The sequence below is a fragment of the Pantherophis guttatus genome, chromosome 1 (genome assembly GCF_059756535.1).
Source record: "Pantherophis guttatus breed Tessera chromosome 1, ASM5975653v1, whole genome shotgun sequence".
Lineage (NCBI taxonomy): Eukaryota > Metazoa > Chordata > Lepidosauria > Squamata > Colubridae > Pantherophis > Pantherophis guttatus.
The window spans coordinates 169,916,738-169,929,658 of NC_142063.1; the positions used below are offsets into that span (position 1 = coordinate 169,916,738).

The window sequence follows — 12,921 nt, forward strand, 5'->3', positions numbered from 1 at the left end:
GTATATGATCATTTATATAGAAAGTGAAATCTTGGTGAAAGTGCCAGTTGGAGAGACAGGAATGAAAACCAGTAGGAATGCTAAGTATTGAATTTTGAGAATGCTTGCGCTCTAGTTCGCTTGTAATCTTAACATTTAACAAATTGATTATACCATTAACTCAAACACCTGAACATTTCTTTGGGTAGTTATAATAATCTATGCAGTTGCCAATAGCTATAACTAAGAAATAATCTATAGCACATACGAGCCGCAATGGGGAAATAAAACCTATTCTGCTTGAGATCGCTTACTTTTTGTAAAGACTTTTATCAGGAGAAAGCCTAGAGCAAAGGTGAATCCCTCCAACAATCGATGAAGCATAGGGGGGAACAAAGACCGGCTTTTTATTTATTAAAGTCTCTAAATCTAAATGGCCTAAAATTCATCGGAACCGGAAAAGATGAAAAACAAAAAGGCCTTCCAGGGGCCTGGCTATCACCGACAATCAACTTCCGGGAAGTACGGTGGCCCATTAGGTTGCCTTGAAAAGCGTTCGCGTAGTGTTAGCACTGCTCTTGCGCTGTACGAGTGGTTACGTGAGTGCTGAACTCCTAGACGGGGTTGGGTAGACTCGCTTTGGATTTTTCCCCTCCCCTTTTCCGCCACGTGCCTATTGCGTGCTGAATCAGGGCTGAGTCGCGCTCTCAATTTACTGCCCGCCTCCTCCTTCCTAGTCCCTGGGGTAGGCGGAGTCAGAGCGCCCCATGCCAGGGTGGAAGTCTTCTTCCTTAGCTTCCAGCCTCCTTCGGCTGTGATTGCTGTGTAAAGATGCCTCCGATTTGCTTGCTCAAAGGGACAGGCAGAAACATGACAGGGGAGGAGACGGGTTATAGGATTTGTTAGTCATCCGGGGTGGGCGGACCACCATATTAGCCTGCCATTGTCCTTGTAACCAGGTATTGCAATGCAACCTCTAGTGTTGGATTATAATTCCCATTATCGCCCGTTACCAAGACGTTGGAATACAAAATGGGGACAGTACTTTTGAAAATTAAAGAAAAAGAAATAACAGTATGCCGTGCAGTTTACAATAATTTAGAGGCAAGACTCATTTTGCTGAAAAGGACCCGCACTGAATAGAAAAGGAAATTTGTTTTTATTAAAAACGCATGTGATTGTAATATTTGCAATTTGGCTAATGCTGAAATTAAAGTTTAATCGTAAGTGCATTTACTTAGAGAAGTAGTGGACATAGATCTAAGTAAAGGATGCTGAAGAGTTGCAATGACTCAATTACAGTATCGATAATTGCATGTGGAAACTATCGGCAAATATTTAACACGATTTGCTTGTTCCTTCTTTAAAAGTTGTACTTTGTAAACATGTTAAACATTTTCACATGCCAAATGGATGCTTAGTTTTGATGACACTGTTTAGCTCTGTAACAGACTTTGCTGATTGAATCATTGTTCTCTGATCTGTGGAGTAAATGCATTTGCAGAAGTACTGGTCCCAATCATTTTTTTAAAAATGCTATATAATCTGTAGACATGAACACCAAAATCTTTTAAATGTTGACCTTAACTTAAAATTTTAAAATTAATTTGTGGTTTTATGGATGTTGTCATATGTGCCATGGTAACCACAGGTCTGAGTTGCCATCTCCTGGTTTATGTGGTTATCTTAAGCTTTAAGAACCATGTTGGATTCTCTGCAAAAAAACCACCATTGGTTAGAGTCAGACTGATGAATGAACTGCCATTTTAAAGAACAGAATGATGTGTCCTCATAGAGCTGCATGTACTTGTTTCGGTTACTTTGTTTCATCAAATAGAAAAAACACTCCCTTATAAATCGAGTATTTATCCAAAGTTGACAATATTTTATATTGCACTTGAATATAACAGTTTTTTTGCTATCTTAAAAGCATTTTATGATTGGTTGCAGTGTCCTTTTATTTTTGTATGTGTATTTTATTGTTTAGGTTCATTTTAGTTATTGTATATATTTTTACTTATTTTAAAATAGTGCACTACCCAGAGTCATGTGAGATGAGCAGCCATATAAATTGAATAAATAAATGTTTCAAAAATGTAAAGCAGAGTTCATTTTCTGTAGTAGGATGTTATAAAAGCTTCTGAGCATAGAGATGACTGATTTATTCATTATTTAAAAGAATAAAGATTAAACAATTATATATTGACTATTTGGGGAAAAATAATTCTGATCTGCACTGTAATTGGAAAAACTGCAGCTTTTGCCTTTTATTTAAATCTTATCTCTGATATTTTATGAATCTGAAATTTAAAGAAGACTTCTATAATTTGAATGAGGACTTGTAGCTCTGAGTAAAAGGGGTCATAATAATCTATTTCATCCAGGGTCCTCTGCAGCCAGCATTAGATCACCTTCTCCACAACCTTATTTATGGCTAATTTTGAGATCTCAAATTTCTCATATGAAGTTGCTGGATTGCTGGATATCATATTTTTTAACCAAGGGATACAAACATGGATATTTTTTTAGTATTTCAATTCCAATATCTAATAGAGATTGTTTTACAAAAAATAATAGATAGATTCCCCCTTTTCTTTAATGGGGGGGGGAATGAAAAGTAAAAATGCAGAATATGGGAGAGAGCAGATTCTGGGAAAAGAAATTACAGTACTTGCCAAGAAAACCTAAACAATGGCAAATAAAAGTCACAAAATAATTATGGAAGAAAAACTTTCTCACCCAGTGCATTTAACCTCTAACTTTTAGGCATATTGATAACATTTCTTCTATGACCAATGGATCATACAGACTAAGTACATCTGATACATTTGGTGAAAACCTGGTGAATTACATTTCAGCTTTTTATTTATTTATTTATTTATTTATTTATTTATTTATTTATTTATTTATTTATTTATTTATTTATTTAATTTGTATACCACCCTTCTCCCAGAGGGGACTCAGGGCGGTGAACAGCCAAAATTAAAAAACATACAAATACAAAAGTTAAGATAATTAAAAAAAGAATTAAATTATTAGCTTCCCAATTTAAAAACCCCAAATCCATAAAATTTAAATCCCAATTAAGAACCATTTAGGCTAGGCCGGCTTGGTGGAATAAAAACATCTTCAGGGCTTTACGGAAGGTCCGGAGGTCCGGGATCAATCATATTCCAGGAGGCAGCTCGTTCCACAGGGCGGGTGCCCCCACAGAGAAGGCTCTCCCCCTGGGGACCGCCAGCCAACATTGCCTGACCGACGGCACCCTGAGGAGGCCCTCTCTGTGAGAGCGTATTGGCCGGTGGGAGGTTATCGGTAGCAGCAGGCGGTCTCGCAAATATCCTGGCCCTAAGCCATGGAGCGCTTTAAAGATGAGAACCAACACCTTAAAGCGCACCCGGAAGACCACCGGGAGCCAATGCAGCTCGCGCAGGAGAGGTGTTACATGGGAGCGCCACGTCGCTCCCATAATCACCCGTGCGGCCGCATTCTGCACCAGCTGGAGCCTCCTTTTTGCAGTTTATCCTATACTTCCTGGGACACGTTTGGATAAAAAGGTGAATACCAGGACACGTCTTTTCAGTTTACTGTGCAGAAGAAAATCTTCAATACATTTCACTTTAGAAGAAATGTATTGTAGTCCTATCTATAGCTTTCTTGAATTATTCTTGAATAATTTGAGCTTCATCTGTATTTTGCATCTTTCCTCCACAGTAAAAAAATTTAAAATGCAAAATCCTTTCTCTGAAAAGTCATGAAATTCAAAGTAAAAGAATGATTGGATGTCAGAGCTCTGAACAAGTCAGAAGATAACTTTGTATTGTAAAGAACTATGGTAGAATATTTATCTGTATAAAGTTAGAATTCAGCATTACTGAAATTTATGAAATTCAAACAACAAACAATGTAATGGTTCTGTATTTGTAAATGTAATTTCTGTGTTCTGTATGCACATGCATAGTCCTCCTAAGCTTTATCTTTATTCCTTGTACGAAACCAATTTCCTAAGAAAGTTTTCCTTTAAAGTTAGGGATGATTGAGTGGGGTTCATTAGGGTGCTTGTTCATGGCCCCCATTTCTAAAGAAGTTCCTGAATCCTATTGTTCCATTTCTAGCTTGGGAAAAAGTTAAAATATTATATTTATAAGTCAACGGTGTAGCTTTTGTTCAAATATAAATGTGAGTACATTTGATGCCATTATCTTTCTAGATGAGTCATAAAGCTACGTTGGCAGCTGCTGTTCCTTTTATTTGAAACTGTTAGAGGGAAAGAGTAAACACATACAGAGTAATGAATGTCAAAGGTCCACTTTTACAATGAACAGTCAATGTGCTTGGAATAATGTTCCAAGATTGAGATTCTTACCCAGATCTCTATGAGTTAAATGAAAGTAATTTGGGATCAAGCACAAGTTATGCACAAATTAATACTGTAGTTATGCAAAGAGACTTTCTGAAATGCTTAATATTCTTGTTTGCTATTCAGTTTGAAGCCGGGAGAAAGGCACTGGAGACAAAATGGAGGCTGGAGGCTGATTGGAAAGAGGGTCCATTTATTGATGAAGCAGAACCACCAAGCACATGTGATTCTGGGTAGCTGACGTCATGGAGTTGAGGGCGAGGGGTTTTTATACCTTCTCTTGGGCTTTGAACTTGAGCTTCCTGTTCCTGGGCAAGAACATGTATTCTATTGGCTGTTGTCAGATTCCCATGGGGCCAATGTAGGGGTCATGTTTGTCTGAGCTAAGTGGTTGAAGTTTGGACTGCTGATGCAATGAAGGGGCATTGGGCAATTCCTATTGTGACTGAGGGCTAATCCTACCTTTGTTCAGACATGGAAAAACAAGATCCATCTGTCTTTAATCAAGTGCAATTACCCTAGGGGGGAGTATCGAAGCTGATTTACGCCCCGACACTTACTGCAGGGAATTTCTGCCTATGAATAGAGCTGCCTAGATACTTGGCTTCTTTCAATAAACTCTTTATCTCTTAAGTGCTGACATCTGCAGAGGGCTATTAAGAAAGGTAGGGGCTGCTTTCTCCCTCTAAAAAAACATGTTTCTCAATTTATCATCCAGGGAAATATAATATTCTGCCTTTTTAAATATTTCTCAAGATATTTCATTCTTCTAGGAGAGGGGTGGGTGTGCTAACTTTCTACAGTAGCTTTTAAAGGAGCCTTGGTAGTACAGTGGTTTAAAACACCCTGTTATTAACACAGCTGCCTGCAATTACAGCAGGTTCGAATCTTACCAGGCTCAAGGTTGACTCAGCCTTCCATCCTTTCTAAGGTAGGTTAAATGAGGACCCAGTTTGTGGGGGCAATAAGCTGACTTTGTATAAATATACAAAAGTATGAAGGCTATTGCTTAACGCATTATAAGCCGCCCTGAGTCTCCGGAGAAGGGCAGCATATAAATCAAATTAAAAATAAAAAATAAAAAAAATATTTAAAATGGTTTAGAGTAAACCATTTTTAAGCTGAAAAGATTTACACTTGATTTTGTTAATATTAAAATGTCAACAATTGTTAACAAATCTGTAGCTCATTTTTTGTTGTATACACTGAATATTCATATTGAAATGCAAACCTCAGGTTCTTTTTACATAAAATTGCATATTTCTAAAGAAAATACTTGAAATGATAAAGCTAATATTCCAATTATGATACATCTTAGATATTATGTTCAAAATATAATCCTGATCACTTCACTAGTTACAAATCGGCCTGCCTTAGATCAATCACCAATTTCCATTTTCATGGAATTTTCAATTTTTGAATTGATGTAGCAATGCATAGTAAGGCTGTGCATCAACCTGGATTCAAAGTGGGAAAGGTGATTCAGATCATATGCACGTGCACACTTTTTGCTGGAAATTCATTAAAGACATATTTGATGTAAGGAAATGTCAATAGGTGTGACGTGGATGGCCACGTGTACTTTGGTCACTGTTTACTCTTCAGATTTGAACTATTGAACAAGCCTATTCCAAAGAAAATGTATTAATTGAGTGGCAAACCTATATTGAGTGATGGGATATCTAAACCAGAACTGAAACATATTATGGTGCCTCCAGATGCAAGGCATTTTCAAATTTCAGAGAAAAAACACTATTTCCTGACATTCCTATGAAAGGTGTAGCTGGCATCGCAGATATTGGCTATTAGGAGATTTTACAGAAATCCAGCTCCACCATGTTCTCAGTCTCTATGTGGCCAATTAGGTTAATGACTGGATCCATGCTAGATTAATCAGGTCCATCCTAATAAAGAACATAAGACTATAGCTCACTAAGTCGAAACCAATCTCATGATTTGATGCAGTATACAAACCAAGTCCAAATTTCATATATTCAAATTTCATATATTAATTGAATTCTGAAAGCTGCTTTTGAGATCGTTTGCTTTGATATAGCAAAAGCTACCTTTGCCCAGGCAACTCAGACCCTAATGATATGTCCCCCACAATCATGCTGTGCTTCATGATGGTAATGCTTGCTGTTATGTTTCTGCTAATGATGGAGAGAGAAGTTATTTGAGAAGAGAAGGATTTTTTGAGAGAAATGAGACAAACTGAATAAAATATGATGCTGTAAGGAAATAAGTTCTGAATGAAAAATGGACAGTAGAAGATCAACAAGAATAGGGGGTGTATGTGACTGAAAATGTTTGTATTACTAATATTTATTTATTTATTTATTTTATTTTATTTTATTTATTTTATTTGATTTCTATACCGCCCTACTCCCGAAGGAGTAGGGCAATATAGAAATCAAATATGTTTAACATATGTTTATGTTATTGGAGGAATAATTAATTTTTCTGAAGAATCTTTTCCACTGATATACTCTCTCCTCTCCCCAAAATAGTCATAACACTGCATTAAAAAAATTCTCTTCCCACCTTTATGGGTGGTTTGTGTCTTCCTCTGTCTTCTTAGGTCTTCTATCAGAGGCCTGGAAGTTTGAGAGTTCTGCAGAGGATCTTAGCAGTTCCTAGCACTGCACACTTTTGGACAGAAAGCTTCGACATTTATTAAATCTATTTACTGCCCATCTTGTATCGAAACAATTCTATTCCTGGTATCTGTTGGAGTCGCTCTCCCAGTTTACGAGTCACAGACCCAAGTCCTACCACAGGGACCACTTTGGCCCTTACATTCCATATCCTTCCAGTTCCTCCTTCAGATCCTGATAATTCTCCAGCTTCTTCCTGATGTGGCTGGCACTTGGCACTGCTACATCTATCACCACCATTGTCTTTGGTTCTTGTCTATTATGATGTCTGGTTGATTGGCTAGTATCTATCTGTCTGCCTGGATCTGGGAGTCCCACAGGCTCTTAGCCTTCTTATCTTCCACAGCTTTCTGTGGAATCTCCCACCCAGACATAGGATGGTCTCGTCGTCCATATTTTGTGGAGACGTTCTTGTACACAATGCCAGCTCCTTGGTTGTACCATTCAGTGTATGCTGTTTCTGTCTGTATCACCCTGCCACTATGTTGGAGTGTCTCTGAGGCCTCTACATAGTCTGCACCTCTAGTCGGTAGACTCCTGCTTCTATGGACTTGGAGCTTAGAATCTGTTTTTGTGCTGTTCTGGACAGTGCCTCAGTGCTGTCTTTTTGTACAGCCCTTTCCAGCACTGTTAGGACTTCCCAATGTCTGTCTATCGATGGGACATCCCATGCAGGTTCTTATCTTGCCATGTCACCTCCCCTGCTTGATCTTCCTATCATGTCTGCTGCTGCCTCAGGAATTTTCTCATCAGCTCATCTTTGGATGCCCTATTACTGATGTATTCCTGGATACTCTGGTTTCATCTAGGAGTGTGTCCTTGTTACTCACCGGACCCCAACCACCCTCTTTCCATCTAGTTTACAGTCCCTGATGTTGGACTTGGGGTGGAAACCTCTGTACATTGTGAAGAGCTTCCAGATTTTCACATTGGCAGCTTTTGGGTCCTTCTTTGGCCAGCTCACTATAGCAGCAGGACATCTGATGTCAGGGCTTATATGTTAATTGCATGGATCTTGTTTTCCCTATTGAGCTGGCTCTTCAGGACCTGTGTAATCCTTTGGTGGATGTCACTGTCCTCTTTGCCTCCATCTCATGGTTCCCATGTGATTGTGGGATACCAAGGTACTTGTAACTGTGTGTCTGCTATGTGGCTCTCTAGTAGTTCCACCCCATCAGTCTTAGTTACTTTCCCTCTCTTTACTATCATCCAGTCACACATCTCAAATCTGAATGACATCCCAATGTCGTTACTGTAGATCTATGTCAGGTGGATTGGTAAATTGATTCTCATTCATTGTTTGCATATAACTCAGGGGTGAAATGCTCCCGGTTCAGACCAGCTTGGGCAAGTAGGTAGCAATGGCAGCAGGCAGTTCGGAGAACCGGTAGCAAAAATTCCTTCCCCCCCACCCCCAGCTTCCAGCTTGCTTACCTTTGCACGTCTGCCTTGCTTCACTTGCTGTAATCCCTGCAATCCATTGCATCAGCAAGCAACTGAATCTCCCTGCCTGCAATCAAGCTCATCGGTGAGCAGCTCTATCTGCCTGCCTGCCTGCCTTGCCCCTATTTCAATTGAGTAAGTTTTTTTCTCCTTTGGGAGCTTTAAAAAAATAGTTAATTGGGGTTTTTTTAAGTTGTTCTTTTTTTAGACCTAGCCATTTAAAGTTTAGGAAGTTTTAAATTTAGCTGCTTTTATATAAAAATTAAAATAAAATAAAATAATATTTGTGCAGCTTTCTGAGAGTTAGTGTGTTTCTGTAGTGTTTCACTCTAACTACACAAACACACAAAATTTCACAAAGCTGTATGTGAAATTTTGTATGTGTAAAGTGTGAAAGTTGGTTTTTTGGGCTTTTTGTGGCTGTGTGAGGTTCCTGCTTGTTGCAGGGGCCATTTTGGGTCTAGCACAGCTGCTTTTACATTGTGGGTGAGCCAGTTGTGTTGTGTTGTGCTTTGTAGGTTAAAAAAGGGCAAAGAAGTAATGTCAACTTGGCCACACCCATCTGACCACCAAGCCACACCCACCCAGTCACCTGACACCAAGCCACACCCACTAATTAAGTCACGCCCACAGAACCGGTAGCGAAAATTTTTAGATTTCACCCTTGATACAACTTGATATAATCCGTGTAGAGGAGTGGCTGATGGTAGTCATGCTTGAACCCATATCCACGCTCAGTCTTTGTGGTTATCTGGCTGTGGGGGTTCGAGCCTACGCAGCATAATAGTGGGCACAGTGCATCACCTTGGTATATGCCACACTTGATGACCACTTATATGAGCTGTCTTGAGTTGACTTCCAGTGTTGTCTTCCACAGTCCCATTGAGTTCTTGAAGAATGTCCTTAGTATCTTATTGACTTTGCATAGCGCCAGCTATTCACACATCCATATGTGTGGCTTTGAGTGTGCGTGTGTGTGTGTGTGTGTATGATACATATTTCAAAAAAGGAATGAAGCACCACAAAGAAGGATACTGATTAAACTCAAGCTTTGGCATGAAATTTCTGAAGAAACTACAATTTCTGCTAAATGTTTTGTGGGGGAGGAAGAGAATTTTCTAGGTGTATTGTAAGAAGTTGAGGTACAGCTGCTAAGTAGTTTTTAAATACTGAGCTTCTTAAGCCCTAATAGCCCCAAGTTTTGAGTGTGGAAAGAGACAAGCAGAATAAATGCTGAGTGCTATTGCTATTTCCATGTACACCATTCACAGCTTTGAAAAGAAGAAGGAATTACTGTCTTCTTTCATTTAGTTATAAAATTCCATCATTATTTGGAAAATTTATTACTGAACCAGAATGTTGTATGAAGTGGATTTCCAATCTGGTGTAATTCATAGGAGCTTTTTTGAAAAAAAAAATGGAATGAAGATTGTCTGGAGAATTCTGTTAGATGGTTCTGTTACAGTTGGTTCAGATCCTATTACAAAATGCTTTGGGTTAAGTCATCTTAGTTTCTGCAAGAAAGATGTCTAGAGAAAATCCCTAAATATGCCTAGCTCACTATGGAAAAAACGTTTGCCTACTACACGACTCCTGCTGCGTCCTTGGCTTAGTGAGCATTAGACAGAATAGAATAATTTATTTTTATACCTGGTGGAAGGGAAAGAGGAAATTTTGAGTTTGTATTTGAATACTGTATTTTTTTTTTCATCACTCCTAGCTGGAAATCATTTACTTGAGAGTTCAATTTCTTAAAAATCATTATTTATATTCCCTTTGTCTCATACAGTCTTCTCAGGAAAGTTTGGAGTGAAATACATGATATCATCATCATCAACACCATCCATCATCATCAATCATCATCTCTACCTTTCTGGCTCTCCTGCCAGATGGGTTAGGCTAAGCAGTAGTACAAATCTGAAACAACAATAGCTTGTGTTTAACCAGGAATTTGTCCTTGGCAAAATTGGTGGGGGTTTAGGGATACTAGCAAAGCTGAACTTTCCTTATAACAGTATCTCTGCTTGTTTTTCACCTTTTCTAATGCAAAACAGAGGTTCTGTTCTGAAAACGTAACAGGCTGCAGGTAGAATTAATTTTCCTCCTTTGAAGTTGGTGGCCTCAATCTCATATTGGTCTTTTGGTGATTAATTTTTCAGGCCACCACAAAGTTTGCTGGGATCTGACCAAAAATGAAGTGGCTAATGAACCATAGCCATGAGAAATGTTCTGTAGATCATCTTCACTACCAATAGGCATTTCTTGTGAATATGAGCCTTTACTAAATTTCACACTCTGTCACTTGATATTTTTCATTTGAATTTTTAAAATATGCAAGACTGTTTTGTGAAAGGCAGGAGGTCTCGAACCCCATCTGTTGAAAGCCCTCAAGTTCTTCATATCCTGATCTCCTTCCTGCTTTGCTTCAGCAGGTCGATAATTTTTGCTGCCATCACCTATACTCCAGGGGGTATCTTACTAAGTATTCAGACTATTACCTCAATCACTCATTCAGAGATATCTGGAAGGGAGCAATTTAAGGAACTATGTGAGTGGCAAATGAAAGCAGCACCCATTGCCTCAATTGCATAGACTTCCATGCTTGGATTTCCCAGTGTAAATCAATGCTGTTAGGGATGATAAAAGCCCAATTCTTTACTATACTCTTCCTGTGTTAAAAAGTAAAAATAAACCTTTCTCCAATTCCAGTAGAGGGTGGAGTAAGAGTAAACTGACAGCCTGTGTACCTGACAGCCATTTCTCATACATGGGATGTCAATTGTAGGTCAAATCTTCATACAACCTACATCCAACAATACTCCATGTCTTTCCTTGCTGGTCCTATGATAATCCATTTCTTCCATTTAGAATTTATCAATCTGATAAACAATGGAAAAAGAGTAAAAAAGGATATAGGCTATTCCATATGTTTGGGAAATCTTTCCTTTCTCTTGGTATATTTTTCCATTCATGACTAGAGAAAAAAGATAGGAAGAAATATTTATCTCTGTTTGCATACAGATGTTTTCAGTACAATGAAAATGGGAGAATTTCAGCTGATGGAAAATATAAAGAAAAATAAAGTCCATAGCCATTTTCTTTTACAGGTTACAAGGAGAAATTGGCTAGTCACAAAAGGGGAATTAAGGTATGTTACTTCTTCTATGTACATATTTTGATTTTTTCGAACAAGGAAAAGTATCAACATTAACATCATCAATAGCCAGTGATGATGAAAACAGATGCATTACTAACTGACAGGAGAATGTAAAGATACAGGTTTAGGCTAATTTGCATCCACACATGCAATAATGCCTTTATTTTCTTTTGTGTATGTTAGTCAAACATAGTTTTATGGCTTAGTGTGTTGGGTAAACCAGAGTTAGACTGCGAATGATTTCATAAAGAATAGGATTGTGCATGCATCAGAAACAGTGGTGAAATCCTGCTGGTTCTGTCCGGGTCACATGAGCTGGTAGCGGTGGCAGCAGGTGGTTTGGCGAACCGGTAGCGGTGGCAGCCTGGACATCGTTACTTCCTGGTTTTAATTCTCTGCACATGCACATAGGGTAAAAAATCGGACGTGATGATGGCGTGTGTGCAAGCGGAGCGCATGCGGGCGCGACGTGCACACTTCCGAACTGGTAAGGAAGGTAAGTAGATTTCACCCCTGATCAGAAATAAATATGAAAAAAGACTGTTGACTTCCCATGAGCACAGGGCCACTCTGCTGTTGATGTGTGCAGCTCTGTTTATGTGGATAGAAATTGCGACTGAGATAGTACAGTAGGAGATTTAAAAAGATCTGATCAGGAAACAGAGTATCTTTAACAGTGTATCTTCTGAGGAGTTCAATTGGGGACCTTTATCCCAGGTAAGAGTTTTTGTCTTCCATGTATTTCCCAGCTTCACCTTCTTTTATGAGTTGGGAGAAGTAATAATTTAATTTAATTTACTAGCAGAAGTTCTTTTTTCCAGGAGGCTCCCAGTAAAAGTTTATTACTATGGACTATCATTAACTGAGTTGAAGACATAATTTTCATCTTTTGTTATCAGTTCATATTTTATTTCTGATCAGTCTTTTGCCTAAACAGAGGTAATCTATTAAGGCAGAAATCCTTAGCACAGAACTGCAAATTTTTGAAGGTTTCAGTCCGATTCCAGGAGTAGATCAAGAACAGAGACTACGATCACAATTCAGTGAACTTATCTACATCATGAATGAGAGAGGAGGAATACATCTACTTGGTTCTGCTGGGCTTCTTAGTGGCATTCAGTACCTTTGACTAGGGTATCCTTCTGGTCATACCTTTCTGTGGTATCATAGTTATAGCCAGATCAGATTAGTACAATGTGTTATATTCAGAAATACATTTGAAAAATCTCTGAAAACTATAACTAATCTTGAATGCGAGTACAAAAAAAGTTGGGAGATTTATATTATGCCATCATGTAAGAGTTATGATAGCTGCCAATTTGTTT

The 12,921-nt window shown here is 38.5% G+C and overlaps 1 protein-coding gene across 1 annotated transcript in view; it reads left to right on the forward strand.

Moving 5' to 3' along the window:
- The first annotated feature begins 9,866 nt into the window (after positions 1–9,866).
- Positions 9,867–12,921, forward strand: part of CNBD2 (cyclic nucleotide binding domain containing 2) — a 35,584-nt gene continuing 32,529 nt past the window's right edge. The window contains exons 1-2 of the mRNA XM_060688106.2: positions 9,867–10,051; positions 11,547–11,587. Of these exons, the coding sequence (XP_060544089.2) occupies positions 9,988–10,051; positions 11,547–11,587 (105 nt within the window). The 5' untranslated portion in view covers positions 9,867–9,987. The remainder of the gene's footprint in view (positions 10,052–11,546; positions 11,588–12,921) is intronic.